This window comes from Fomitopsis serialis (assembly GCF_022376445.1).
Source record: "Fomitopsis serialis strain Sig1Antser10 chromosome Unknown B0H18scaffold_54, whole genome shotgun sequence".
NCBI lineage: Eukaryota > Fungi > Basidiomycota > Agaricomycetes > Polyporales > Fomitopsidaceae > Fomitopsis > Fomitopsis serialis.
In genome coordinates this window covers 35,678-61,969 of record NW_025955014.1, presented here as the reverse complement: position 1 = coordinate 61,969, position 26,292 = coordinate 35,678, and the positions used below count along the sequence as shown (strand labels likewise).

Here is a 26,292-nt window from a genome sequence, read left to right as displayed (position 1 = left end):
CGCGGTGTAACACCGCTGAGCTGCACATTTACGGACAATGAAACTCACCGATAGAACAATCACCTGACCCCTGGACTAAAACTATCGCTCGACAAGAGGTATTTGCCACAAAACATACCATTTCGAAGTATTGCAGATGTGACCACTTGGTGACCACCATCATTCATGCAGTGGGAAGCCACCGCTTCAGAGTGAGAAAGGAAGCTCTTTCGCACAGGCGGTGTCGCACTGTCGCACTGTGTAAGACCGTCTCACCAACCGCTAAGTTGCTCCGCAAGCAGAGTGGGGTTCGCGCCGCAAAGACACAATTTGAACCCTTGACGCTGTCTTCTCGGCCTGGCAGCGCTATGAGACGGCGTCTCGAGTGCCATGCCCTGAGGTAAAGAGATAAGGACAGTCAATCGGGCGGATCTCAAGCCCAGTGAGCTGAGGCCACGGGGATGAATGGTCACCAAGTAACATCGTGTGTGTCTGAGGTACCTGGCCTTCTGTCGACGGTTGACTGACACCGGCGGCCGTGGCGGATCGTATACGGCACCGGTACGTACTTGACGGGAGCAGCATGATGTCAATGAATGCTTTCATAAGGAAGATTATGTGCGGAATACTGTACCTCATGAAAGCATCGCCTATGGAGATACGGTGCCATGGCCGGCGCACTTGGGCGTAAATCCGAGACGAACTGACCGTGGCACATGCGGGATCCGGAGCAAATGAATGGGGGTAATCGAGAGACTCCCGGGAAGATAGTTGCAGTTCTCTGATAGACTTTGCAGCGCTGGCTCAGTGACACTCTGGCCGTTGTGCATGCGTTTCTCATATAAGTTGTCCTTTACAGGTTGTGACAGAACAGAAGCTAGATTACAGATAGAGTTGAAGTGGAGTTTGTACAAGGAAACCGAACAGACGTGCGCCACAACGGCAGCAACAAATAGATGTCAATTCAGCCAGCCACATTCAACATGAAGGCAAGTTCACGCTGGGAGGAGGAGCAGGCGGAGGAGGAAGGGGTTCCAAATATGTACTATACCGACATCATGACATTAAATGGTCCCTGCAGCTGGCAAATCGGCGGTATCAACACAGATGCAATTCGAGCTAGCGCAAACATGCACGCAAGTAAGTAGATTGCCTGCCACTCGGACGTACAACGGCCGGGCCACGGTTACTCGCCATCTTGCGGCGTCCGCGTCAGGCCTTCAGGCCTTCAGGCTTCGAGCTCCCATGCTGTAAGCTTATGCAGCATGTATAGCCAGACTTGCTCGAGTAATGAAGAACTCAGAATATGGCACGACGTGTCAAACAAGATCATACTTTTACAGACAGCTCTGCAGCGAATGCAGACATAGTGTCCTATACAAGCACCTGCTGCGCATGGTAATCATATGCTCGCGAAGACGGGGGGTTCTCACCCATGAATATCGAATGGTATCAGTAATGTAACAGGGAATCTTTCAAGTGTGTATGTGCGAGAACTGCGAACCGAAATGCTAAAGTGTTCCCCAAGGTTGTACACGAAATCGGAAGCAAGTATGTCGATGCGAGTGTGGATGCGATGACAGATGCGAATGCGAATGCGAATATGACAGCAAAATAGACTGATGTATACTCTACTTACAGATGACCAGTGTCATACTGGTCATCGTCGTCCTGGTCGGGATTTAACTCGAAACTCGGCATGTCCTCCAGATGCAGCTCATGTTCAGGTCGTAGGTTCAAGCTGCCCGGCGAAGACGTAGCCATCGAGAAGTCGGCAGTAGTCGGGGAGATGTTCCCCAGTTCTGGTCTCACCTTCTCCTCAAGACCTGCAATGGGAAGAGGACCGGTGCTCAGCTTCGCCAGAACCAGCGTCGGCGAGGCTGGTGATTGCGGTCGACTCGAGAATACGACGGAATGATCACGTTCGCCTGTCCCAGAGCCAGCAGCTGACAGAGCCTCCTCGTGCATGAGCATACTCATGTTACTTGGCGGCCCGTGGAACAGAGAAGACGAGGTGCTCATACGCTTGTTGAAACGGCGGGTGTCAAGGTAGGGCTCAAGTTCCGCGTGGTTGGCTACAGCTGGCACGACGGTACGGCTGTGCTCTGACGACGGAGAAGAGCATGACCCCTCAGGAGATTCGTATTCCCGCAAGACGGACTGTTTGCGCGGACTGCGACTTCCCACACGGCTCACTCGCTCTGCCGTTACAGAGCCGTAGCGTGAATGGCTGACCCGGGAACCAAGTTGCGAAGAGGGAGGTGGGGCGGACTGCAACTTCTGGACCTCCTCCATGGCTCCGGCCAACTTGAACTCTATCTCCGCTAGCCGGTCCCGAAGCTGCGTGTTCTCCTCCCTCAGTACCTTCGCTGTTCGCTGGCTATCCGCAAGTGCGCTCAGCAAGGCCCCCGTCTCGATTTGGTGCTGTTCCTGCAGAGACTGTAGCTCACTTTGCAGATGCGCTGAGGATGACGCCGACACAGACGTCGGCGCGGTCGACGCAGCCGAGAACGTCGTGCGGGGCGTCTCCAGGCTCCCGAGCTCTGATGCCGTCGCTGTCAACGCTGGAGTCCGCACTATACTCCCTCTCCGCGACACGCTCGGGGTCTCACCGCGCGTCCAGGATCCGGCAGAGCCTGCCTCCGAGAAGGCCATCCGCGAAGGGACGTAGCGTGAGCGCGAGTCGTCGATGCTGCTCCTCGTGGTGCCGAAGCGAGAGGGCGTGCGTCGGCCGAGGCTGGGGCTCTCTCGATCTCGTGCGTAGCTCTGGTCGAGCAGCCCTGCAGCAGCGAATGCTTTTGCGGTCTGCGGGCCGAGCCATTCGGCTGTAGGACGTGAGGGGTGTGCACGAGGGTACTCGCGCCCAGAAAGAGCTGACCGGCCCGCCTCGACGGCACTCAGGCTACGCTTGCGGTAGCGGAGCGGCGTGGCGGGCGGGCGCGAACCCTCGGCTGTACCGGGTCTTACATCGAGGCTCGAGCGCGTGGCGGCCTGCAGGCGGGCGGAAGAGATCCCCGCAGCAGAGGACGGGCGCGATATGGGAGGAGAAAGCGAAGCATCCTGCGGCAGCCTGGGGGAGGTCCGTGACGGTGGGCGGGACGGTGGGGTCACGTGAGGGCCGAGGCGTGCAGGGCTAAGCAGACGGCTGATCGCAGACCTGCGGAGTGCACTCGCGGAAGAGTCCCCAGTGCCAGTATGAGGTCTGCGAGATGCGTAGTGGTCGAGGGTCTCGCGCGGCTGGCCCTCAGTCGCTGTCGCCGGTCTCTCAGGACTGTGCGATATAGCGCGAGCGGCGCTGGGGACCACGAGCGGAGGCGAGTCTGATTGTGATCGTTGAACGGCTGGGCGGTCAGAAACAGAGCGGTTGTTGGGCCGAGAAGACAGTGAAGACGGTAGATTAGGAGCCGTGCGTGACTTGGGCATCCGCAATGGTTCGGGCTGTCGCGGAGGTGACGACCTAGGCGGGGTACGCGAGAACGTAGGGCGACGGGGTGACTCGGATAGAGACGTAGCGGCTGGAGTCTCGTTGGGCGACGGTGGCGCAGGCAGGCTGTCCGTGCCAAACTGAAACGCAGGCTCCGTGCTCGGGCTAACGAGTCGGTTCGGCGATAGGAGGGCTGCAAGGTCAGGATCGAGCTCGCTCAGGTTGAAGCTGACGTCGCCGTCGCCAGTGTTCCCGCTCTCTGCTAACGGGTCCCGCTCCCGATCATCCACGACCACGCCGTCCAACCAACCCTGCGTGCGGTCGGGACCTGCACCTCCCATCGCTTGCAGAACCTCGCTCGTCACCTTGGAAGTCGAGAGGTCGAGCACAGAGCTCTCCTTCGACGGTGGCGTCCGTGCCGATCGGTTCCGAGAAGATGCGTGAAGGAGCTTCGGGTCGAGCGTGTCCTCTTCAGGGTCAGCAGCATCGTCGTCAGACGACGGAGACGTGTCCCCCTCTTGAGAAGAATCAAGCGGCGGAAGGTGTTTGGACAGGCCGGAGTTCTCGGCCTCGATGATGGTGGAGAGGTCGGTTGGGTTGACCGCTGGTGAGGGCGAAGGGGAGGGCACGAAGCCTTGGTGTATAATTTAGTAACACGCTAAGATGTACTCATGTGTTGCTCACCATCTGGATGCTGCGCCTGTGCAGAAGAGGTCGGGCAATTCGACTGCACTGGGGCACCAACATTGGGAGCCCGCACGAACGAAGGCTCCGTGACGGGTCTCGAGAACCGCGAGTCCTTGGGCAGCGCATCCCGGCGCGGACGTGGCGGGCTCCGGTCCTGCTGTATGGTCTGCCGATGCTCAGTGAACCCTGTCGTCGATGGTGTCCTGAGCTGTGACGCAGAGGGTGTCCAGCTCGGAAACGAAGACGGTGGGGTTGGTGCCGCAGACTTGGAAGGCTCGCGCTGCGACAGACCGGCGCCGTGCATGAACGCCTCAAAGTCCGGTCGCGGCAGGTCGATCTGCAGCACGGGCGTGTCTTCATACGACGGCTCCTGGCGAAGGTTCGGAGCTGAGACGCTGCGGTCGCCTCCGATGGAACGTCGTATAGACCCGAGCGCGGCTGCAGGGAAGGATGCTTTTGGAGAAGCGACAGGAGGGGTCGGATTAGGTGGGTTCTTGGACGAACCTGACGCAGTAGAGAAGAGGCTGCGAAACGAGCGAAAGGGTGTGATGCCGCCGTTCGTGCTAGACGACGACGAGCTGGGACTTGGATGTGTCGGACTACCACTCACGGAGAGGTGTCGTGTAGAAGATACGAGGCCCAGCTGGGGGGTAGAAAGCGTGCTCGGGAGTGCGCTCTGCGGTTTGCGTGGGGTAAAGACAGGGATGCCCGACTGCGAGGGGCGAGACTGGTGCATTTCGGCCGTTTGGGAGCTCTTCTTCGCCATTTAAGCACAACTTCTCTGGGAAAGACTACTATTGCGGCGCCGAATGGAAATGACTTGACGGAATAGTCATGTATCGCAGTACGTAGCGTCCAGTGGTGAGATGAAGTTCAAAGGTTTGGAAACATGCCAGAAAGGTGGTAGCTTGCTACGGCTGAGAATGCACCGCGAAGACGCGGGGAGGAAGGATGAATAGATGGCGATGGCGAAGAGGAGGAGGTCGAGAGCAGGAGCAGTTTCGGTGACACTGCAAGTTCTCGGCACTTCAATCATCACAACTTCTGACACAACTTCTTGATCACAGGGTTCTGTGATAGCTCCAGGATAGCTCTTCACTGTCTGCCTTTGCCTCCTACAGTAACAGTCCGCCGTTCGAGGCAATTGGACACGTACAATACACGAGTACTGGTATAAGTATGTTGAGTATATGGTGTAATTGTCTCCACTTCAAGTAAGTAACTGAGCAGCTGACCGAGATCCCGGCCCGATATGGCGCCTGTTGGGATGTTCAATCACCATATATAGCAGGCCTAGGTAGTATATGTACCCTGCACCAATGTGCTGAGCGCTGAACGTTGAACGTAGAACGCCCACGTTGCCCCACACGTACGACTCTCTTCCGACTGTGCCAACCCATACCTGGAGCTTGTGTCGCTGCAGCCCCTTTGTCTACGACACTGAAAACAGATACGTATGTTCACCTGGTATCTAGGTCGCCAGTTCCGCTTATCTCACTATCCGTATAGTAACCGCGTGGTTACGTTCGTTGCCCCGGCGCAGGCGTACTATTCATTTCTTGCTCAACATCGACCGCTACGGTGCTGAGTGAACAAACTACGTTCAGCCAAGCAAGATGTCCCACCACCACGGGCATGGATGTCATGCTCCTGCCAGTGTCGACTATCCCCAGACCAACTATGGTACGGGAGCGAAGTGGATCAAACACTTGACCCAAGGCCGTTTGGGCACTTTCAACGGCGGTCACTACGCGGATGTTAACCTTTCGCAAGTCCTGTACCACCATCGCGTCGATGATTCTGCCTACATCAAGCTTCAGGTCTGGAGCGCGCCGGGCCTGTCGAAGCCGTCGTTCGAGGAGGCTATGAAGCAGAAGTTCAAGCCGGCCAAGAAGGGAGATTCATTTGGACCATCGTGTACGTCCTACATCTTGTACTCTGCATCACATAAGTTTGACGGTTTGGTCAGGGGTAAGTCGGTAACTTTGTCAACGGGAATGTCTCATTAGCATCGTGTCTCGCTACGCTTGTGAGCATGAGGGCATGGGTGTAACACACGCAGCATCTACCATGATTGGAAAGCGAATATTGCACCCTTCTCCCGCCAGTAGCAGCATAGGACCTCCTGCCCACAGTGGAAAGCGCTCGGATGGGAGCCAGTCAGCTCACAAGCGTCAGATATTTATGCAGGATGCATACTCACCTGCGAGGCGAGGCCTACATATTACTTCCTCTTTTAGAATGGTTCCAATCGAACAGACGCTAATGAAGGAAACAGACAAACCACTGGTGGAAGGTCTCCGTGACTCTGCCAGCGTACTGGGACCAGTATGAAGTGGTCCAATGTAGGTGTCTTCGGCCTATGAGGCATTTAGGCCTAGCTAATCGCACTGTTGTAGTCGAGTTTGACCCCGACTGTGAGGCGATGATCTTCACCACCGATGGCACACCCCTGCAGGGCATCACAGGCGGATGGGGCGGCGATCGTCGCGTCGAATTCATCCTTCCGTCCGAAGCGCGCAAGGCCCGGAAGCTCGACTTCATCGTCGAGTCGTCCTGCAACGGCATGTTTGGTATTCCCTGGAACGGCGACACCATCGAGCATCCCGACGTACGTTTTCCGCAGTATATTCCCAGCGTCTTGCTGACACCCTGCGCACAATTGCAGATGAACAGGTACTTCCGGCTCGCGACGGCCGACCTGGTAGTGCCAAACCAAGACGCGTGGCAGCTCCTATGGGACTTCACGACCTTGCGCGAGATCTCCGAGACGCTGCCCGGCAATACATCCTTGCAGAACAAGGCCCTCGTCACCGCGAACACGATCATGAACACATTCGACAAGGACGATCTCGGGAGCATTGCTAGTTCGCGTAAGCTCGCAGAAGCGGTGTTTGGCGAGGGATGGGCCAATAAGGGCGACAAGATATACGAGGAAGGCGCGGAGGAAGCGACCATTTGGGGCATTGGCCATTGCCACATCGATACTGCTTGGTCAGTCCTCTCTCCGTTGGACCATCCTTCGAGTACTGACCTGCCACAGGCTCTGGCCTTACCGAGTGACGCAACAGAAGGTTGCGCGTTCCTGGTCCACACAGGTCGATCTAATGGAGCGATACCCCGAGCACCGCTTTACCTGCTCGCAGGCGCAGCAGTACAAGTGGCTCGAGCAGCTCTACCCGCCGCTGTTCGAACGTGTCAAGACGCAGGTCCTCGCGGGGCGCTTCCATCCCGTCGGCGGATCGTGGGTCGAGAATGACTCGAACATGCCGAGCGGCGAGGCTCTTGCGCGCCAGTTCATACTCGGCCAAAGGTATTTCGAGAGCAAGTTCGGGAAGAGGTGTGAGACGGCGTGGTTGCCAGACTCGTTCGGTTTGACGGGCGCGCTACCGCAGTTGATCCGCCAGGCTGGCATGAAGTACTTCTTCACGCAGAAGCTGAGCTGGTAAGTGATACAAATTTCTGATGAGTGCAAGAGGGCGATGATTGAGGTGTTCTTTTCAGGAATAACATGTGAGCAACCCCATTACGAGCCCGGTACACGTATTTTTAAGCATTGAGTTTTCAGCAACACATTCCCGCATTCGACGTTCAACTGGGTCGGCATTGATGGAACGCAGGTCCTTTGTCACATGACACCCGTCGGTCAGTACCACTATCACATCACTGATAGTTGCTCAGACCAACTGATGAGCGTGTTCGTAGATACGTATACAGCTCAAGCCACTGTAGGCGATGTCAACAAGGGTGTCACCAACCATAAGGTCAGTTATACGCTTTGCTCCATATATGCAACCGACAGACAGACTTCTTATCTGTCAGAACCTCGAATCCTCGGATGTCTCGCTGCTCGTTTTCGGTAATGGCGACGGTGGAGGAGGCCCGCTCGCCAAGATGTTGGAGAATGTACGTTGCCTTTCCTGAAGTATTATATAGCTGCTCACAGTAACATTTTAGCTCCGTCGCATGCGTGCAACCTCAAACAACTCGCGCGAAATTCCGCCTGTCAACATGGGGCACTCGGTTGATGAGTTCTTCGACGTCGTTGCGAAGAAGTCCGATGCCGGAAAGAAGCTGCCCAACTGGTGAGTTGTTCGATATGCTGGTTAGGTGGTTGGTAACTGATGTCGTATTCCAGGAACGGAGAGTTGTACCTTGAAGTGAGATTTCCACAAATCGATGTTACTTCGTATGACGCTCAACCATTTGTGGTAGTTCCATCGGGGGACCTACACCTCACACGGTACGTACTGCAGTATAATCTGGGGATATGGTCTAAGTATCGGTGTAGGCTCTATCAAGAAGGGCAACCGCAAGTCCGAAATCTTGTTGAAGGACGTCGAAGTAAGCCTGTTAGGCGAGGTCTCGTTCAGAATCAGAGGTCTGACTATTGACATAGTTGCTGACGACACTTGCGTCGCTGTACAAGTTCCACAAGCGTGACTACGTCTACCCGAATGAGAAGATCAACGATTGTTGGGAGAAGGTCTTGTTGAACCAATGTACGTTCCATGCGTTCCTTTCAGCCAGCCGGTAGCTGACTCGCTCCATCACAGTCCATGATGGTGCGTGGTGCTCTCGCTTGCGTATGGCAGCCTCTCTGAAATGACCGACTACAGTGCTCCCGGGTTCTGCCATGTAAGCATGTTTAACGTAGCGCCTCATCATTTCTCACTGGATTGTCAGTGGAATGGCCTATGAGGACGCCGAGAAGCTGTATGCCGAAGTCCGGAAGGAAGGCACGCAGCTCCTCGAGGAGGCATGGTCGGCCATCTTCCCCGAGTCGTACCCATTATCCAAGACCGCTGCTCTGAGCAGACGTGGGACCCTCATGGGTTTCAACACTACGCATCTTGCTCGGCGCGACGTCGTCAAGGTCCCTCTCACCTCTGGTGCGGCCAAGCTGAAAGCGCAAGTCGTTCAAGCTTCGAAGGACGGAAGCTATGGCTATGCACTGATGGACTGCTCGGAGGGAGGCCAGTTGGCGGCGTCGTCAGGCCTGTTCGCCGACTGCATGCCAGTCTCCGGTGAGTGCATCTCCTCTTCATCCGACACCTGTCGCTGAGCTTATTTATCACGATCAGTCTTCACGAATGGATCGGGTCATTTCGTGTTGCGGAACTCCAGTGTGCAGCTTACCATCTCAGAGGGCAGGATCTCCAGCTTGCTAGATGTCGAACTCGGGTGATTACTCAAATTCCGATGATCTGTAGAGCGCACTGACGGTCGCGGGATAGCCGTGAGCTCCTGACCTCGGGTCAGACTGGTGGACTCGTCATTTTCCACGACAGACCGAACTACTGGGACGCATGGGGTGCGATAGTCCAACCAACTTGTGACTGACTACCGACTGACTCGTTTTTTACGGATAGATGTCGAGATTCACCACCTTGAGACTGTTCAACCGCTTGAGTTCTCCAACATCTCTGTCGTTGCAGAGGGTCCTCTGCGAGCTTCGATCAAGTCTGAGATCAAGTACCGCCAGAGTACCATCAATGTGACGGTAGGTTGCACATCGCGCCATGATCATTGTAAAACGCAGGTCTGACTACTCCGTTACAGATCTCCCTCGACGCTATCACTGGTGAGTACCATGTTTCACTCCAGCAATTGTCGAGGCTCAAACCATGTCGTCAGCATCGATGAAGAAAGACTCGCGTTCGACGTTCGTATTTGATGCCGTCGTGGATTGGCATGAGAAGCACGAGTTCCTGAAATGTAAGTATACATCTCTATCAGCTGCAATCGTGGGCTCACAATCAATAGTCGAGCTCCCGCTCAACCTTCACAATGACATGGCGACCTATGAGATGCAGTTTGGATATGTGCAGAGGCCTACGCACAACAACACGACTTGGGATATGGCGAAGTTTGAAGTGTGTGGTCATAAGGTCTGTGCGCGAGACATGCCCCTATGTACGCTACTGACAAAGCTTCAGTACGCCGACCTGAGCGAATTCGGTTATGGCGTCGCTATCCTGTCTGAATCTAAGTATGGTTTCTCTTGCCGTGGAAACGTCCTCCGCATCTCTCTTCTGCGAGCGTCTACGGCTCCTGACGAGAACCAGGACCAAGGTAGGCAATCCTTACTTCAAACGAACTTGCATGCTAATCTAGTCATAGGGATACATGAGTTCTCGTGGGCCGTCATGCCACATGCTGGTCACTTCCTGGAGTCAGATGTCCCGCAAGCAGCGCAGTTGTTCAATTCACCTTTACACAGTAAGTCCAAACAGTTGCATGAACGGCTTCGCACCTTACTTTGCATCGTAGTGCGCTTCGTGGCAGAGAGTGGAGTTCAATCCCCGATGCTTCTCAAAACACCGCCCTTCGCAGTGGAGGGGGCTCGGAACGTTTTCCTGGAGACCGTGAAGCGCGGATTAGACGATCAATTCGATTCTAAGAGCGGGCCGACGACGGTGGTTCTGCGGATTTACGAGGCATTCGGTGGTCATGCCCAAGCATGGTTGAAGATTGCTAAAAACATCCCAGTGTCCAAAGTTTTGGCGACTAACTTGCTTGAGGACGAGGAAGCAGAGCTGTCCTTCTTTGACGCTGAAGATCACGCACACCATGCCGTGAAGCTCAACTTTCACGGCTTCGAGGTCAAAACGATCAAGATTGTCCTGGGCCGATCTGACACCCATGCGTGAGTTCACTGACCTGATGAAGTGGCTGTCCTCGCTCACAGTTATGTAGTGTCAGTGAAGGCCCCGATAACTGGATCACAATCGACAAACCGTCCTCGGTCTAAGCAAGCATGATGATGCCCATCATACCTCGCACTGATCCCTTTGCGTCGATCTAGCGGCTTGCCCATCTTTGTATCTTGTAAAACAGAGGACATTACCGGTCAAGCGGCTTTGTATGGAGTTTCTTGTGTGTACAATCAGACTTTCTGCGTATCTCAACAACTAGCTACTGACTGATGTTCTACGCTCTCATGCGTGAATCTACCAATAGCATACGCACTGGGCTTCTTGAATCGCCCTGATTCGTGCTTGATAGGCTTGGCTTACACTGATGCAGCTGTGTTCAGCGGTCAGCGGTCAGATGGAAAGGCATGCCTCCAAGTGCTACTTATGACGTCCATACATACCTGTGGATGAATCGTTGGGCGAGCTGCTGACTCAACGGCGTCAGCACAACCAGTTTGAGGAACATAAAATGCGGTTTGTTGGCGTACCTTCGTAGCATGGCAACTCGGACTGACGTTGAATGCTGCGCATGTCAGGTATAAACATTCAGCCGTCTTGAAGAAGTAATGCGGGCAATACCATCAAAAGCGGTAGTTCATGAGAGCAAGTATTGGAACGCAGCGGCGCAGCCCCATCCCATGTCATTCGTGTAGTATGAGTCGCGAAACAACCACTATGTCAGCCGAAATGTCAAGCGAACGTTGCCGATCTCCATCAAACACCAATCCGACCACGGTGAGAATGCAGTGTTACTGTAAAATTTGTTCACAAAGCCATGCTTATCCCGGCATCGGATTTACCGTCAAACAGTGATCGATTGCCTTTGATTATTTGGATTGCTTCCCCCTTGGTACGACCCCCCTCTCTCGAGTCCGCATCGAGCGCAACAGGTAAGTACTGTCTACTCTGACGAGCATAGGTGAACCGCACGTGGGAACAACGGCTATAATATTTGATGCATGCCTCAACCGCCTTGAACCGCACGTTGTGTCGCGTAGTCATCAAGTTAAGGAGCCTGGTCGGGTGGCGGTGCTGCTCTAGGTTGCCTACCCACTATCGTTCCCGAATCCCCATCCTTCAAAAGGTCTCTCAACTATCTGGCGGCACGCAGGACCCTCGAGTTGAACCACATCGGTCGACTCCAGAACTATGCATCACAGTATTTCTACCTCGAAAGTCATCTATTCGATGCTCCCATACCAGCTCGGAGGCAGCCGACCACACGGTAGATTGCTGTATTCGCCTGAATATTGATGAAATCACTAATTTACAATGATTTGCCTTGTACATAGACAGGAAAACCTCTTCACCCCCACTATGGCATCCATTCGTTCTGTCGTTAGGGCCATCGCTGATTTTCGGCCTCGTTCTGCTAGGAGCTGTGGCAGGGCTAGAGGTCTTCGTCCGGCTATCAGACTTGCACGCGGGCTTCCCAGTACCGACCACCACATTGCAGAATCTAGCCACTTATCTGCCTATCGCGTCCGTTATTGTGATAGGGTGGGTTTGGCAGGCCTACGCAGTGGAGGTGAAGAAACTTGCTCCGTGGGCATCAATGTCCGCAGGTCCAGTACCTTCAGATGCCTCCGTCCAGCTGGACTATACCGGTGCAAATCCATTGGTAGCAATGGCATTAGCTATACGCAAGCGACACTACAGCATACTGGTTTCCACCCTAGGGACGTTGGCCGTCGCTGTGTGCTCGATCGTCGCCGCAAGCATCTGGGACATAGAACCCACTCCCCGTGTCCTCCCCGCTAGTTTGCAGCGCAGTGGCACCTACAACGGTTCATCCCTCGAGGGCACCGCGGACATTGCTCACTCTCTCAGCCGCTACCTCGCACGGACAGTACTACAGCTCCCGACACCCTCATGGATAACCGATGACTACGTGATTTCTCCTTTCAACTCAAGTAGCATAGAGCCAGGGATGGTTCTTTCGGGGACGACGCAAGGCTATAATGCCAACCTCACGTGCGAGAAGGCCGATGTTTCACTCTCCAACAATGGCACGAATGTTACGATCACATACGCTGGAGTGTCGCAAATGGTGCCGTGTGATGTGTTTGTCGACGAGCCCGGAAACTGGACATACACTGCGGATCCCTATCGTATGTCTTTTGAGCCGCGTTATCATTGTCTGACCATGCTAATGTCGCCGTTTGTACCACAGTCTATACGGGAAAAGTGTACAACTGGACGGTCGGGTCTAGCACCCTTGCTGTACTCCTAGCGACCCAGCTACTTCCTCCGAACAACTGCGCTTATGCGACCGCCGTCGGCTGTGTCGCGAGCTACACGGTCAGGGACGTGGTCGTCTCTGTTGACGCTGAGACCGCAGCCTTCAACCGCACGCCACGCGCGGCGGGCACAGCCTCCAGTGTATCATTTCCCGGAGGTGGATACCTTTTACAGACCATCGACAACAACAACGGAGTGACTGGCTCGCCTTGGAACTCCGAGGCGCAAGGACACGCCGACAACGACGACCCTTTTGCCTACATACCGTGGTCAACTTCTCCTCCTAACATAACCGAAGTGGGAAACTACAGTCCTTGGTTCCACCTTCTCCGGCATCTTCTCCTTCTAGACCCACAGCAGCTCATGGATGCCGAAGCCATTGCACAGGGCTCGCAGAAGATCTTTAGCGATATATGGCGGAACGTCATTCAACCAACGTCCGCATCTGGCCTGTTTCAGGGCACGGCCGCGGTCGCGGACCAACGTCTTAGTAGCCGGGTCGGCTCTGTCAGAGCCATCCAAGTTTGTCTTTGTGTTCTGACTGTGATCGCCGTCTTCGTCGTCCTCTGGAGGCCGCGTGCCTGCCTTCCTCGAGACCCGTCATCCTTGGGCTCCATCGCCCTAATTCTTGCGGAGAGCGAGGGCTTGGCCCGCAGACTGGAAGGCACGGGCGCCGCTAAGTCCGATGCCTTAGACAGTCATGTACGCGATTCGAAATACCAATTGGCAGTCGACCCTAATGGCGCAGTGGGCATCATGGTTATGTCCAATGAGACGGTACGTGATCTTCACAAAAGTGAATCGAAGTAAGACGTTTCTTACCTCCGAGCTATAGGATGCCGACTCTTCGGCCTCAGAATCGTTGGTTTCACCCAACGGCTCGAAACATCGATTCGACTGGACACCGCCCGTATTATATCCAGTAGCGAAACTCGCTTTGGCAGTCATCGTTCTAGCCCTCATTGCGGTCCTGGAGCTGCTAGTGCAGCTCAGTTCCAAGCGCAGCGGCCTGGTTGATTTCAACGGACACCGTGCCCAGAGATATGCATGGTCATACGCTGGGCCGGTCATACTCTTCCTGGTGGGTCTAGGCATAGAGATCTTCGACTCTGCAGTTCGAGCGATGCACCCCTTTGTGCTCCTGCGCCGCGCTCCTCAATCAGGCAACCGACTGACGTACGACCCGCTTCACCAATCGGTGATTACATTACCTTTCCACGCGCTCCGGCATCGACAGCCTATGGTGCTCATAAGCACCTTGGCTGTGCTCCTCCTGCTCGTCGCGAAGATCGCGGTTGCTGGTCTGTTTACCATTGATCAGGTAACGCGCGTCACGAGTGTGCAGGTCGGCCTGAATACCACGTTCGCCTGGAACAATACCGCCCTCGCCGATACCATGGCTACAGGCATCACCGCGCCCCTCCTTAACCCCAACATTCCTGGCTACGAGTCGGGTGACGACAGCTACGAGGTTCCCCCACTACAGCTCATCGTCAATGCGGGCCTACAGACACCCAACTGGACGGCCCCCAAGATTGCCGTGGGTGCGCTCTCCGCGGATCCTAACTTCCAGTATCTGCCGGCTAGTTCGAGATTGACGGCGCGCCTTCCCGTCCTGCACAGCGACCTCGTCAACTGCACTGCTCCACCATATATCAAGCGCGGCGGCAACGCTAGCACTGGTACTTTCGTCGTTCTACCGCAGATCCCCTGTGTAGCCGACTATGGAGGAGCGGGAACTAGCGGCTTGGACTACGTCGTCACCTTGGACGAAACCAGCTATGCAGGCGCTGTTTTTCCTGTCCCCGGACGCAGTGATGGTAATGACGTACAGCTCAACTGCTCAACTATCTTCTTTCTTTTCGTGCGCAGCGACGATATAAATCTCATTGCATGCAACTATACCATGACTCAGTGGGTCGTCTCCCCGTGACATTCGATTTGATTAGCTCACGGATGAACTGTTGCAGATCTACGATGGAGGTGGACTTGGCTATAGACTCCCCCACGGGTTACCACGTCTTGGCGGTCAACCGAGCTTCGGAGCAAGACATCACAACGATTGATGAGTTCAGCCAAATGCCACTCATCTTCAGTGGCTTGCCCTCACTGGACTCTATTACCGACTTGGCCTATACTCGCAACAACAGTGCCAACGAGGCATTCTCCGGCGACGTACCGTATGAACTCTTCCACAGCGGCCCGTTCGACTACCTGTTCACCGCCATCACTGCCAACATGTCAGACATGGACACCCTGCTCGACCAAGACTCTCTGATCACTGCTGTCCAGTCCCAATGGTCGCAATATTTCGCGCGCCTCGCCGACTTTTACATGCGAGTCCCTGCGGACGGGAAAACGGCAGTGTCAAGCGTCTTGGCAGCTCCGCAGCAGCGCATCTTCATCGAGCCCAAACCTGCACGCATCCTGGAAGGACTACTGGCGGGGATATTCGTCTGTGTCGTGACGGTCTCGTTCACGCTGAAAACTACGGGCGTTCTTCCGCGTCCGCCCTACTCCATCGCATCGCGCATGAGTCTTCTAGCGGGGAGCGAATTGCTTAACCTACCAGAGCTGAAGGAACCTGACTCACAACAGGTGTCGACCAATATGCTCGAGAAACGGCTGCAAGGGACGTGGTTCAAGCTGGGATGGTGGGAAGACGCTACAGAAGGAAAAGGATTGCGGTACGGGATTGACGTGGATGGCGCTGATCGTGACACGGAAGTGTTGGACGACTATGCGCCTGGCGATCTGCAGAGTCCGCAAGCCGAGACTTATGAACTGGTGAGTTCCATTTCAAGTTGCCGCCAAGTGCAGGGCGAATTGAAGGCTGACGCTTAGTCCTCTGCAGCGGCCTAACCTGCCAGTGCACCAGCGGCTTGGCCGAAGCATTTCAGATGACATTGAGAAGCTGGTTAGTCCCTCAGACACTGAACACCCCCTATAACACTGTGGGCGCCGCTACTAGTACTGCCGAGTCCACGTTTGGATCCACGACTCGCATGAATTAATACGACTAAAACGACTATTCACATCTTCCATGATACCTATTTACATGTAAAAAGCCCTGTTGCAGTCTCAATTGCGGAATCTCTTAGTACCAGTACTTCGAAGCGGACCATCCAATTTTTTCGCGCGCGCGCGAGTGTAGCGCAAGTGTAGCAAGTGGGGCGACAGTGACGGCACTCAGCCACCGATCTGCTTTCAAGCGGTATCGACTCATCACAGACGTCGGGCCGACTCTGATCCACGTTGACTTCATTTCGCAACGATTACCTTCCCGTAACCAACTTGTCAATGCCCTCCGATTTCAAGCTCAAGCTTCAAGCTGAATGTCGCGCTCAGATCAAACATACTCTCAGACCACCCAAGCAGCACCGACGCCACGGCCTCCGGATCGAGTAATCGACGTGCCGGCGGTGGCGGGGTGGGACCCGCCGGCCAAGCTGAACGGAACAGCAAATCTATCTCTTGACTACCTCTTCCTCCTGAGCTTTCTTGCTTTCTATGTCTGTTTCTCGATAGCAGCTCCGGTCTTGTTAGAAGAGGTCCTCGCTGCGCTATACTGACCAGCAGACCGACTTCCTGCTCAGCGCTCCTTGGAGAGTTCATTGATCCAGCGCTGGTCACTCCGGGTTCTGCTTACATTCCCCCTCCGAAGCGCGAACGCAGAAGGGCATCTGAAGCTTGGACCAAGTCCTTCTTTCTTCGCCCAAGGAGCAACCAAGGAGAAATGACAGCTCTGAACTCAGGGTCGAAGACCTCGCGGTTCCCAACATTACCATGGGGAGTCGCTCCCCCAGCCCCGCCGAGGAAACCGTACTCACCGGAGAGAGTGCTTGAGGACATCCCTGGCCTGAACTATGCGCTGCACCTGTTCCTGTCGTCACAGATGGTAGAATCCGAGCAGTATTGTGAGGAGTGCGATCCCAAGAGGTGCGATTCATCGTATACATATTGACTGTGCTTCACACAGCCAAATAGCGAGCACCTCTACTTTGCAACGGGCTACGGCCTAATTCAGTGCTTCAAGGGCCTGATGTCCTTCGAGGACGAAGTACGCCTTTGCGCGCGCAGGAGGTCCGAGAGCTGATCATCTACCCCTATTCTGTAGGATCTCCTTGCCGGCTTGAATCACGTCAAGAATGGCAATGCTGTCGCGAGTCAGCATCGGAAGCGAGTTGCATCCTTGCCAACGCGACTAGCAGGTCTCGTTTTAGGTTCCCTGAATACGTCTGGCGTCGGATGGATTAAGAGCATGACACCCGTCGAGCGTCACGCGGAACTGGTCTACGCAGAAAGCCTTTTTGAGAAGGTGAGCATCATTTACAATCCTTTGAACACCTCCCTTAGCTTGAATAAGGCGTTACTCGGCATTGTCTACTCCGGAGATTGGCTCGCCTTCATCAAAGAAGCGTGAGTACTTGTACCTCTGCGCACATACCCCGCCTTGATCCCCGTCGGCCAGACTGAACCTCCGCACGACGATCAATATCTACCGCCAACTCGGACAGTTCCTCGAGGTGGCCGACGCGGAGGCGCAGGCGCGCGGGGACGGACCAGAGGATGCGTCCATTGATGCGCACTTTCGCTCGGGTGTCTGCCTCGGCGTAGGCATGTCAAACGTGATACTGTCACTGATGCCGTCGAAGGTACTCACGGTAATTGAGCTGTTTGGGTACAAGGGCGATCGCCATGCGGGCCTTGCGTACCTGATGAAGCCTGGAGGGTGGTCGAAGGACGCGCCGGAGCCGTCCGTTGGTATAAGTGCGAGGGCTCCTGTTGGCTTTAGCTGGGAGTGCATCTAATGCTGTGTACAGAGGAGGAAGGAATTCGCCGTCCTATCTGCGACATGGCGCTGCTCCTCTTCCACCTCGTCTTCTCGAGCTTCACTTACGATGGTGTCGACATCTCCATGGCGCAGAAGATCCTCGACTACCACCAGAAGCAGTATCCGAATGGTCTGTGCGTTCTACCCCCGCTTTTCTGCCTTACACTGAAGCTCTCATATTTCAGGCGTCTTCTTCCTCTTCGGCCAGGGCCGACTGAGTATCTGTCGGGGCCAGCCCGCGCAGGCGATAGAGTACTACCGGCGTGCGGTGGCGGTGCAGGATCAGTACAAGAACATGCACCACATCTCGCACTGGGAGATCGCCGTCGCGAATTTCTCGCTCTGGGACGTCGCTGCATCGCTCACAAACTGGCGCGCGCTTGCTAAGGACGCGACTGTAGGCGGTTCAGAGCGTCTTCTGTGGATATTGTACTGACTACATATCAACTAGTGGTCCAAGGCTACGTATACGTATGGCGTCGCTGTCTGTTTGCTTGAGCTCGGTGACGAGAAGCAGAAAGAGGAGGCGGACAAGGCAATGAACCAAGTCCCGAACCTGCGCCAACGCATCGCGGGCAAGTCCATCCCTATCGAGGTCAGCTTTCCTTTCTCTTCATCCCTGTTCATCGCACTCATCGAGCGCTTCCTCTAGAAATTTGTCGCCCGCAAAGCGCGCAAGTTTCACGAGCAGAAGGGCCGGCTCGCGCTTGCCGCGCTTGAATTCAGCTACCTCTTCCTTTGCATCCAACATGCACCGCGAAGCGTCATTCTCGCGCATATACTCCCCCAGACTAACGCGCTCCTCGCGGAGCTCCAGGGCTACTACGGCAAACCCGCAGCGTATGACGGGTGCTTCTGGGATGATTGGTGTCTCGCGCAGTTCCTGAGAGGCGTGTCTCTGCGGTATATTGCATATCCGGTACATCCTCTATCATTGAGTCACATTGTACTGCATGCTCATCTGTGCAACTCGCGCAGGATGCGGATACGGTGGTGGACCCGGAGGAGAAGCTCGGCATGTCACAAGCTGACGCGGAACGTGATTCTGTCTTGGCTTTCGAGGAGATCTTCAAGGACGGCGACGAGATAACGCTCGACCATTATTTGAACTATTACGCTCGTATGTGTCGCTCTTGGCATGATGCGTGTCGTGTTCCGACCACTCACTACATTAGACTTCGAGTACGGTCGCCTTATGGCGTGCAAGGGCGACAAAACGAGCGCCAGGGAACATCTGGAGCTCGTCATGTCTGGTATGCCTTCCATGTGTCTTGTAGAATCGATGCTGAACAACGGTCAGGAAAATCTCTCGAGGGCCCTGGAGTACACAGAAAGGGCAAGTACAGCATGGAGGTTTGTACCTATCGTTTGTCTACAACGACCTGCTCTGACTGATCCTCTTACTACCAGAATGCGCTTCACGTCCGTACACACGCCGCGCTCGAGGCGTTGGATCGTAAGGACCGACTTTAGGTTATTGACGATCATGCTGTCACACATCGGACCTATATATGACATGACTAGCCGATGCCCGTGCTCCGCTACAGGTATGCGCTTTCGATTGCATATCTCTCAGTCAGATACATTATCTACGGCTTTGAGCGCATAGCAGGGCGACCACTCAAAAATCGTGACTGTTCTATTCTATGTTACTTGCAAACATAGGCGACTTCTGTAAGAGACTGATAGTTGAAATGCCACTTAGCCGTCTCCCTTCGGGAGTCGGCTTCGTGGCCCTGTGCCGGGCCGTGAAATATGCATCTACAGCGGTATATTGGAGGAATGCTTACTTACCGACTGCGATGAAACTGGATGTCACATCCTCACCTGTTTGCTGGCTCAGGTTACTTTCGGGTGGTACTACTTGAATGTATCTGCCTTCGACCCCTGTCTCTCCGCACAGCAGTAAGGGAGAGATGCCATTGATCAACAGCGGAACTTGGAAGATATTCAGATGTGCAGCGCACCTATGCCCATGGCTCCCGAGTGGCCACTCTCCGACTCCGACTCGTGGGTGTTATGCTTGCATCCTCGGCGTTGCCGCACGCCGTACCTGACATTCGCTCGTCCTTACTCGTCCTCGCGCCTCTCATCACCTCATCCTCACCCATCTCTGCCAGCCATTCGCCCTTCCCTGCCTACTCGTTCCCGTCCGCGCCCGCTGTCTGCTGACCCTCCCTGTTCATAGCTGAGCCCGCGCCCGTGGTCCGCTTGTCGGCTGCACTTCACGCGGGGGCTTTGCCCTGCATGCTCGCTGAAGCTGAAATTTCGCCCTCGCCCTGTGCGTGTCGTGGCTCAATTGTGTACCCGCTCGGGGCCTGCCTACGTGCGCGATCGGAGGCCGTGTCTGCGTGCAGTGAATGTTCACTCAGTGCGCTCGCGGTCGACGTATACGCTGTCACCTACTCGCTCGCTCGCCCTCCTGCTCTCCATGTACTCGCTTGCTTACCCGTCCGATTGCCCCTCCACGCCTGCTCACCTGTCCGCCGGCTCGCCCACCTGCCCGCTTGCTCTGCACGCGTTCGTCGGCCATGTCTGTGTGCCGGGCATTCGCCTGGCGCGCTCGCGGTCGGCGTGCGCGTCGCGCTTCATGTCGCCACGGCGACTGCGCCCTGCGCCTGCCCATTCTGTCTCTACGACTCCTTCGGCCACTGTGCACCCGCCATCCGTTCGTCGGCCGTGTCTACGTGCTGGGCATTTGCTCAGCCGCCTCACGGTCGGCGTGTGCCTCTCGCTGGCCTGCTCGTCCGCCCGCCGCCTATTCATCAGCCATGCCTGCATGCTTGTGATCGTGATGCGTCGGGCTGCACGTCGCCGCGTCCTGTGCCTGCAGTTAGCCCGCTCGCTCGCGTGTGTCTGCACTCACTGTGACGGTGGTCGTCTCCATCGCTCCGCTCGGTGCACTCCTGTCACTCGTTGTCTGCACCTTACCGCTGCCCTGCTGATCCGCGCCCTCCGATGCCAGAGTGAGAAATGAGCATGAGGGTCGCGCGCGAGTCTAAGGAATAATGAGGACGACTCGGAGGAGGGATGAAGTACAGTCACGGTAGCTCGGAGCGCTTGAGAGGCTCGGGCAGCGCTCGGGCGTCCGTCTCTCAGCCAATGAGAATGTCTCTAGCGTTTGTCCCGTCTTCTTGTCTTGCTTCTTGTCTCTGGTGTTTGTCTTAGCGTTTGTCTCGCGTTCCCACGTTCACGCCTCTTGTAGAGTAGATATATACGACATCTCTGCACTTGGCCCGGGTATACAGACTGCGATCTGGACTCTCTTGTCGTTCGTAATTGTTGCTGCTGCTTTCGCTGTCGTAACTTATCATCCGTGTATCCGCGGTATATGCCGCGCATCTCTAAGGGTTCAATATATCATAGCTTCAACGTCTAAACCACGCTCATTGTGAGGCTCAACTTCATCCCGCTGCTGGCAAGAAAACCCCATAACTCAACAACTGGTACTACATATTACCCCGCGATCTGAGAACCACAGGCAGCGGGCCCTTTTGCAACGCAAAATAATCCCTCAGGTCCCTCTCCCACTGTTTTACATCATAGCCCTCCACCAACCGCATCTCAAAGCTCCGCACCATCCACGCTAATATCATCCGCATCGAAAGCAACGCAACTGGGCGCCCTACGCAATTAGGCGGGCCACTCGAGAACGGGACGAACGCGCTCGTGTTCGTGACGACGTCGGGATCATCCTTGCGCAGCCAACGCTCGGGCCAGAACCGGTCGGGGTCTGGTGAGAAGTAGCGCGAGTCGCGGTGTAGGACATATGGAGGGACGAGGATAGAAGTGCGTTCGTCGATGACGAGGGTGGGGCTGATCTGGTGTGTCCCGGTGCCCGGCTGGGGTGCACGCTGCAAGGATGTAGGGATGGAGGGGTAGAGGCGGAGGCTCTCATTACTACATCGCAAGTAAGGGCACGCAGACGGTCATGGTACATCGATGATGACTTACATCACGGCATTGAGGTATTCGAGGCTCGAAAGCTTAGCCGCGTCGACGGGATCGCCGGCGCCAGGCGGGAATGCCGCGTCGACCTCCTCACGGAGGTGTTGGTAGACGTCTGGATGGGCGAGGACACAATAGAAGGTGTTGCATAGTGCGACCGCAGTCGTGTCCGAGCCTGCGAGCATCGCTGTGACTGCGTTTGTCATGATTACCGGGAATGGTGTCTGCTTTTCCGGGTTGGGCACTTCGTCGAGCTTGGACATCATGTAAGTACGATGCCATTAGTAAGGTGACAATGGGACGGACTAGGTGGTAGAAGAGATCATTCGTTACTGAGCCCTCCTGTAGCCTCTTGGTGACACACTTGAACGCGAACTGGCCTAAAGCCTTCATGTGCTTGCCGACCCAAGGCAGGTATGGTAGTACAGGCGCCACCCAAGGAATCTGCTGCGTAAGTGCAGGTAGGCTGTTATGCGCGCAATCTACCAATCAGTCATCTTGAGCCAGAGGAGCTGCGCATAGGACGGCTTACTGCAGACCTGCAACCATGGTACGGTAGATGCCATCTCTGTCGCCGTCGTGCATGAGCTCGAATCCACCTCCGAACCTGCTAGTCAATTAGCCACTTCGCCATGGAATGATACAATTAACCACGTACACCATATCGCCCATGAAGTCAAAGCTTCGGGCAGTGAGTAAGAGAATCGAACACAAGCAGCGAAGATGGGGAGTCTCACATGCAGTAACTCAACCATAACGACAGATCCACCGATCCGGTTGCACCTTTTTGCTTTAGTTCGTCGACCAGCTGTGCCGCCCTGCGCACCAGGATGGGTTCGTAGTCCTTCATAGCAGCTGGCGTGAACGCGCGATTCCACGTCTTTCGGGCTTCTGCGTGACGATCCTTGTACCGGTTGCCGATGAGGTTTCCGCGATTGTTCTTCGCGCCTGCGCCCCTCTTTCCGGAGATCCGGCGGCCCTCCCAAACTGTTCAAGCTCATCAGCGGAAACTCAGCGACAGGTTACCTGAGGTATACATACGAGGTCCTTTGGGCATGCCTTCGGAACCCAAGATACGGGACAGCAGGTCTACATCTACCACGGACAGCTCGTTGGGACCTACAGGCAGATGAGACATTTCAACAGTAGATCCGCTCATGCAACGAACCGATGCGAACGATGGGTCCATATGTAGCATGCAGTTGCCGCGTGTACTCGTGCAACTTCCCCGTGTTTGCTGTGTAGACCATCCATAGCTTCGTCACTTTGCAAAGCAGAGGTCCCGGATAGATAGTGAGAGGGTGCGTTGATGATAGGCGGTATGCTATGGTAGCTAGTAGGATGGAGCAGTAGTATGCGGAATACGCCACCAGCGAAGCTAGCAGAGTCGAGCCTATTTGTGCCCGCATGACAGCCGCGGGGAGTGCTGGGACAAGTAGCAAAAGCGCAGCCAACCACTCAGCATTTTTAGCCAGAGATTCGTGTGGTTGGAGCACCGTCCGGTGAACAGCCTGTTGCAAATCAGCTCACCCGCTCAGGAAGAGGAGATGATGATGCTCACGTATCCGAGCAATGCAGCTGTGAGGGCACCTCCGAGAATTTCAAGGGAGGGCATGTCTCGAGATCCTGCAATGCAGCTTGTAATCCGCAGTGGTAGGACAAGACGGTAGAGCTACTGGTAGTGAACGTTACAAGTGCAGTGGCTGCGTACAGTGGTACTTATCAGCCGTTCGACATGCACAATAGCAAATACTATGAATGTATTTTTCGTTATTTATTGAGATCGAGGTTGCCCCGCAAGGTTTTCGGCCAGGTTCACTCGCAAGGTAGCAGGTTTCGCGCAGGATTGAGGTTCACGTAGCCATTTTCGCACGAGGTTCAGGTTCAAGGCTACGATCACACTGTAAGGTCCGAGATTCAGCCGAGGTCTACAGATGAGGTTTGAGGTTGAGTTACGAGGTCCGACCGCGTGAGCCATGTCTCTCAGGTACGATGTATACGCCCGAACACTGGCATCTAGCACTGCAATGCGAGTTACGAGGTTCGAGGTGTGCATGTGAGGTTCGAGGTTCGAGGTGTGAGGTTCAGGTGCGAGGTTTCAGGTCATGTGATAGGCCTCGGTGACCCCTCGGCAGAAAGTCCGATCCACGGGGAGAGCCGTTGCGTGCAACGCGTTGCGCGCAACGCGCAACGTCACGCAAGTCACGGTGTGGCTTGCCTCGTCGGGCGGGACAAGGGGTTACGGGACAGTTGGTGTATACATATTGGCAAAAATAACACCAGACCACTTCGCACTTCGCTCCAGCTAGATATATACAGGCCTAGAATAAGAGCTAATACGACCTCAGTCTGCAGAGCTGGGAGTGATTCGCACTGTGACTCAACACGCCACATGTCGCTTATGTAATTTCTCGGGCAATGCATCGCGATTCGCTCGGTGGCCGCGATTGCAACTTGGCCGAGAAAACGCCATGCAAGGCCTTCAATGTCATAGCCACACGGAGGCGGGACTAGTTCGTAGGCAACATAAGTAGGTTACTTACCCGCAGTGGGTGCATGTCACAGCGTGACTAAGTGACTGTTGCACGTTGCACGTTGCGCGTTGCGCGCAACGCCCCTCCCAGTCGATCGAACGTTCTCCCCCTCGGTGACCTTGTGAAGGGGGTCGTACAGGGCCGTACAGCATCCTACATGAGCCTACTGGCCATACATGTGTCTCAGGCATTCATCTGCAGCTCACGACACTGTGGCCTGCGATATTACTGATTTCTCTGCATGCAAATACTTAGGCTTTAGGGAGATGTCGGTGCTACGGCCATCTGGGGCAATGCCGAGACATGCCCGAGGTATTACCGTATTCAGCAGTGCCACCTGACCGAGTCGCTGCCAGCCTCATTCCATATGTTGTGCACTCGCTCCGTCGCGAGCATCCTCATTCGCATGTGCTGAGCCCGAGCAGAAAGTGTGATTAGAGTCCATTTCACTCCCTCAAGGCCTGGCGACACCTCAAGTTTCCTCTTCTACCATGCTTCCCAGCACGTGTTCTGCGTTTGGGCGCCCATCCCTCGCTCCGACGCTCCCGTCTACTGACCTACTAGTAGTGCCCCTCTCACCCTCCTTACTTCCCTCCTCGTGCGTCGTCTGTAGTCGACGTGGTGAGCCGCAGCCACAGAAACTCACGTCTATCGCACTTACCATCTGATAACGCGGCAGACGTGCTGTCAATGTGCCAGCATGCACTCTCGCCTCGATGCCGGTTCTCTGCCTCTGCCATCCCGCTGTGTTCCCCATCCTCGACACTCCCGCCCCCGAACTTCTCACAGCGATCATTGCGCATCGACTCAACCGTGGCTGCTGCGGCTTCCACCTCGGCCATTGACAGTCGCTCGCTGGACGGCGATCGGTCCTCTCTATGACGGATGCCCGGCTTCATCGGAAAACAGGTCGGCCACCGGAAAACAGTTCGGCCAGCCCGAGAGGTGCACCGGGGAGCACAAACTGCCTCACTGGGGCCCGCAAGCCGCCGCACGCAATCGCTACGCACTGCACACTCCGGTCGTCCACACCCTTGGTGTATTTTGGAGCCACGAAGCGCAGACACTGAACAGAAACACAACAGATTGGGTAAGCATCGTCGCCTCGATTCGACCAGGACACACAACATTCACCTGATCCCACAGCATGCCGTTCCACGTCTCCCTCATCCACCCTGTCCGAGTCAGCTCGCCGCCGGGCCATCGATCCTGTCTTCATCGGGGAAGCCACACTCCTTGCCTCGCTCGCGCCAGGCCGTCTGCATGCGCATGCGCTGCCAGTGGCGGGCTGATTGTCGATGGTTCTGTGTGCCTCAGTGTGCAGAGGCCGGTGCGAAGGTAGGTTAGCCAGACGACGATCTGTACAGGTGGTGCGGCGTGGTGCTGCGCAGATCGCCCCGGAATCGACTTATGTCAATGAGATTCAGGGAGGGAAGGTGTGTCCTTTGTATCGGCGGCGTTTCGAGGGCGTCAGGACTATGCCCGGGCGAAGGTGGATTATCGCGTCAACACGAGAGACAGCTCATCGTGCAGGGGTACGGTGAGTTTCCTCTGGGTCTACAGATCGCCTTGCAACGTTAGGACATCGTCAAATGCCATCGGGCCAGTGTGGCCCCTTTGACGGCAACAGACGCAAAACACGTCACGTTGGTGCCGCTGTTTCCTGGGTGCTGACACTGAGTAGTGGGTATGAGTCGATCGCGGGCGCGACTGCGATTGTTGCTACTCAGCTACTCGCGCGGGCATAGGTGACCGTTGGCGGCTGCGCACCACTGTGGGTTGACGGTGTTTCGACAGCACATGATGCAGGGTAGTGTCTGGTAGCATGAGTTGTGGGACGGCTGTTAATGTGCGATTGTTCCGCATGGTGCTGTTCCGGGAAGCTCACTGCTATGTACGCTGTAAGCAGTCCTCAGACTTATACTCCAGCAGCATAGACAGGCCAAG

General features: G+C 55.4%; 9 protein-coding genes across 9 annotated transcripts; 5 read left to right on the top strand and 4 right to left on the bottom strand.

Moving 5' to 3' along the window:
- Window positions 1-1,244: 1,244 nt before the first annotated feature.
- Window positions 1,245-4,038, bottom strand: B0H18DRAFT_1018106 (uncharacterized protein; the record flags this gene model as incomplete). Its single annotated transcript, XM_048029349.1, has 1 exon — window positions 1,245-4,038. A coding segment is annotated over exon 1 (2,123 nt), but the record flags the coding sequence as incomplete, so codon positions are not given.
- Window positions 3,903-5,244, bottom strand: B0H18DRAFT_517870 (uncharacterized protein). The gene has a single exon (XM_048038401.1). The coding sequence runs from the start codon at window positions 4,854-4,856 to the stop codon at window positions 4,062-4,064; it is 795 nt and encodes a 264-aa protein (XP_047891296.1). The 5' UTR covers window positions 4,857-5,244; the 3' UTR covers window positions 3,903-4,061.
- Window positions 5,245-5,706: 462 nt separating this feature from the next.
- B0H18DRAFT_1120927 (glycoside hydrolase family 38 protein) lies at window positions 5,707-10,844 on the top strand (the record flags this gene model as incomplete). The annotated part of the gene is made up of 26 exons (XM_048034236.1): window positions 5,707-6,061; window positions 6,490-6,701; window positions 6,759-7,084; window positions 7,134-7,535; window positions 7,595-7,603; window positions 7,659-7,735; window positions 7,772-7,854; window positions 7,913-7,996; window positions 8,048-8,175; window positions 8,229-8,250; window positions 8,306-8,333; window positions 8,382-8,434; window positions 8,490-8,592; window positions 8,647-8,655; window positions 8,710-8,728; window positions 8,777-9,117; window positions 9,175-9,274; window positions 9,328-9,404; window positions 9,463-9,593; window positions 9,653-9,674; window positions 9,728-9,808; window positions 9,857-9,981; window positions 10,030-10,165; window positions 10,214-10,312; window positions 10,364-10,739; window positions 10,790-10,844. The coding sequence occupies 26 exons, from the start codon at window positions 5,707-5,709 to the stop codon at window positions 10,842-10,844; spliced, it is 3,453 nt and encodes a 1,150-aa protein (XP_047891295.1).
- Window positions 10,845-11,453: 609 nt separating this feature from the next.
- On the top strand, window positions 11,454-16,029 carry B0H18DRAFT_517791 (uncharacterized protein). Its single transcript, XM_048038400.1, has 7 exons — window positions 11,454-11,523; window positions 11,599-12,013; window positions 12,081-12,899; window positions 12,962-13,806; window positions 13,865-14,943; window positions 15,000-15,816; window positions 15,884-16,029. The coding sequence occupies exons 2-7, from the start codon at window positions 11,938-11,940 to the stop codon at window positions 15,977-15,979; spliced, it is 3,732 nt and encodes a 1,243-aa protein (XP_047891294.1). The 5' UTR covers window positions 11,454-11,523; window positions 11,599-11,937; the 3' UTR covers window positions 15,980-16,029.
- Window positions 16,030-16,765: 736 nt separating this feature from the next.
- B0H18DRAFT_879434 (uncharacterized protein) lies at window positions 16,766-19,336 on the top strand (the record flags this gene model as incomplete). Its single annotated transcript, XM_048040697.1, has 13 exons — window positions 16,766-16,968; window positions 17,017-17,089; window positions 17,147-17,347; window positions 17,396-17,448; window positions 17,501-17,799; window positions 17,853-17,993; window positions 18,049-18,260; window positions 18,315-18,458; window positions 18,516-18,782; window positions 18,842-18,983; window positions 19,039-19,116; window positions 19,164-19,216; window positions 19,274-19,336. 13 exons carry the CDS (start codon window positions 16,766-16,768, stop codon window positions 19,334-19,336), a joined length of 1,929 nt encoding a protein of 642 aa, XP_047891293.1.
- A 148-nt stretch (window positions 19,337-19,484) lies between these two features.
- Window positions 19,485-19,878, top strand: B0H18DRAFT_1018097 (uncharacterized protein). The gene is made up of 2 exons (XM_048029348.1): window positions 19,485-19,750; window positions 19,831-19,878. Exon 1 carries the CDS (start codon window positions 19,510-19,512, stop codon window positions 19,729-19,731), a length of 222 nt encoding a protein of 73 aa, XP_047891292.1. The 5' UTR covers window positions 19,485-19,509; the 3' UTR covers window positions 19,732-19,750; window positions 19,831-19,878.
- B0H18DRAFT_1018091 (uncharacterized protein) lies at window positions 19,707-20,905 on the top strand. The gene is made up of 4 exons (XM_048029347.1): window positions 19,707-19,750; window positions 19,831-20,144; window positions 20,236-20,542; window positions 20,570-20,905. Exons 2-4 carry the CDS (start codon window positions 20,111-20,113, stop codon window positions 20,838-20,840), a joined length of 612 nt encoding a protein of 203 aa, XP_047891291.1. The 5' UTR covers window positions 19,707-19,750; window positions 19,831-20,110; the 3' UTR covers window positions 20,841-20,905.
- A 342-nt stretch (window positions 20,906-21,247) lies between these two features.
- B0H18DRAFT_517616 (cytochrome P450) lies at window positions 21,248-23,403 on the bottom strand. Its single transcript, XM_048038399.1, has 9 exons — window positions 23,373-23,403; window positions 22,980-23,322; window positions 22,853-22,930; window positions 22,549-22,798; window positions 22,470-22,493; window positions 22,344-22,418; window positions 22,118-22,277; window positions 21,818-22,065; window positions 21,248-21,763 (listed from the first exon to the last, which is right to left on the bottom strand). The coding sequence occupies exons 2-9, from the start codon at window positions 23,218-23,220 to the stop codon at window positions 21,313-21,315; spliced, it is 1,527 nt and encodes a 508-aa protein (XP_047891290.1). The 5' UTR covers window positions 23,221-23,322; window positions 23,373-23,403; the 3' UTR covers window positions 21,248-21,312.
- A 1,526-nt stretch (window positions 23,404-24,929) lies between these two features.
- B0H18DRAFT_1120924 (uncharacterized protein) lies at window positions 24,930-25,187 on the bottom strand (the record flags this gene model as incomplete). Its single annotated transcript, XM_048034235.1, has 2 exons — window positions 24,930-24,952; window positions 25,007-25,187. The coding sequence occupies 2 exons, from the start codon at window positions 25,185-25,187 to the stop codon at window positions 24,930-24,932; spliced, it is 204 nt and encodes a 67-aa protein (XP_047891289.1).
- Window positions 25,188-26,292: the final 1,105 nt, after the last annotated feature.

Excerpts from the sequence above, each read along its gene's own strand:
- B0H18DRAFT_517791 (XM_048038400.1), top strand. The coding sequence starts at position 11,938 with ATGCATCACAGTATTTCTACCTCGAAAGTCATCTATTCGATGCTCCCA. Across the intron at positions 12,014-12,080 it reads CGGAGGCAGCCGACCACACG|ACAGGAAAACCTCTTCACCC; the intron begins GTAGATTGCTGT and ends CCTTGTACATAG. Across the intron at positions 15,817-15,883 it reads AAGCCGAGACTTATGAACTG|CGGCCTAACCTGCCAGTGCA; the intron begins GTGAGTTCCATT and ends AGTCCTCTGCAG.
- B0H18DRAFT_517616 (XM_048038399.1), bottom strand. The coding sequence starts at position 23,220 with ATGCGGGCACAAATAGGCTCGACTCTGCTAGCTTCGCTGGTGGCGTAT. Across the intron at positions 22,931-22,979 it reads TGGACCCATCGTTCGCATCG|GTCCCAACGAGCTGTCCGTG; the intron begins GTTCGTTGCATG and ends ATCTGCCTGTAG. Across the intron at positions 22,799-22,852 it reads AGGCATGCCCAAAGGACCTC|TTTGGGAGGGCCGCCGGATC; the intron begins GTATGTATACCT and ends GAGCTTGAACAG.
- B0H18DRAFT_1018091 (XM_048029347.1), top strand. The coding sequence starts at position 20,111 with ATGCTCGCTGAAGCTGAAATTTCGCCCTCGCCCT. Across the intron at positions 20,145-20,235 it reads TGAAATTTCGCCCTCGCCCT|TGCGCTCGCGGTCGACGTAT; the intron begins GTGCGTGTCGTG and ends ATGTTCACTCAG. Across the intron at positions 20,543-20,569 it reads CCGCCATCCGTTCGTCGGCC|CCGCCTCACGGTCGGCGTGT; the intron begins GTGTCTACGTGC and ends GCATTTGCTCAG.
- B0H18DRAFT_517870 (XM_048038401.1), bottom strand. The coding sequence starts at position 4,856 with ATGGCGAAGAAGAGCTCCCAAACGGCCGAAATGCACCAGTCTCGCCCC.
- B0H18DRAFT_1018097 (XM_048029348.1), top strand. The coding sequence starts at position 19,510 with ATGTTACTTGCAAACATAGGCGACTTCTGTAAGAGACTGATAGTTGAA.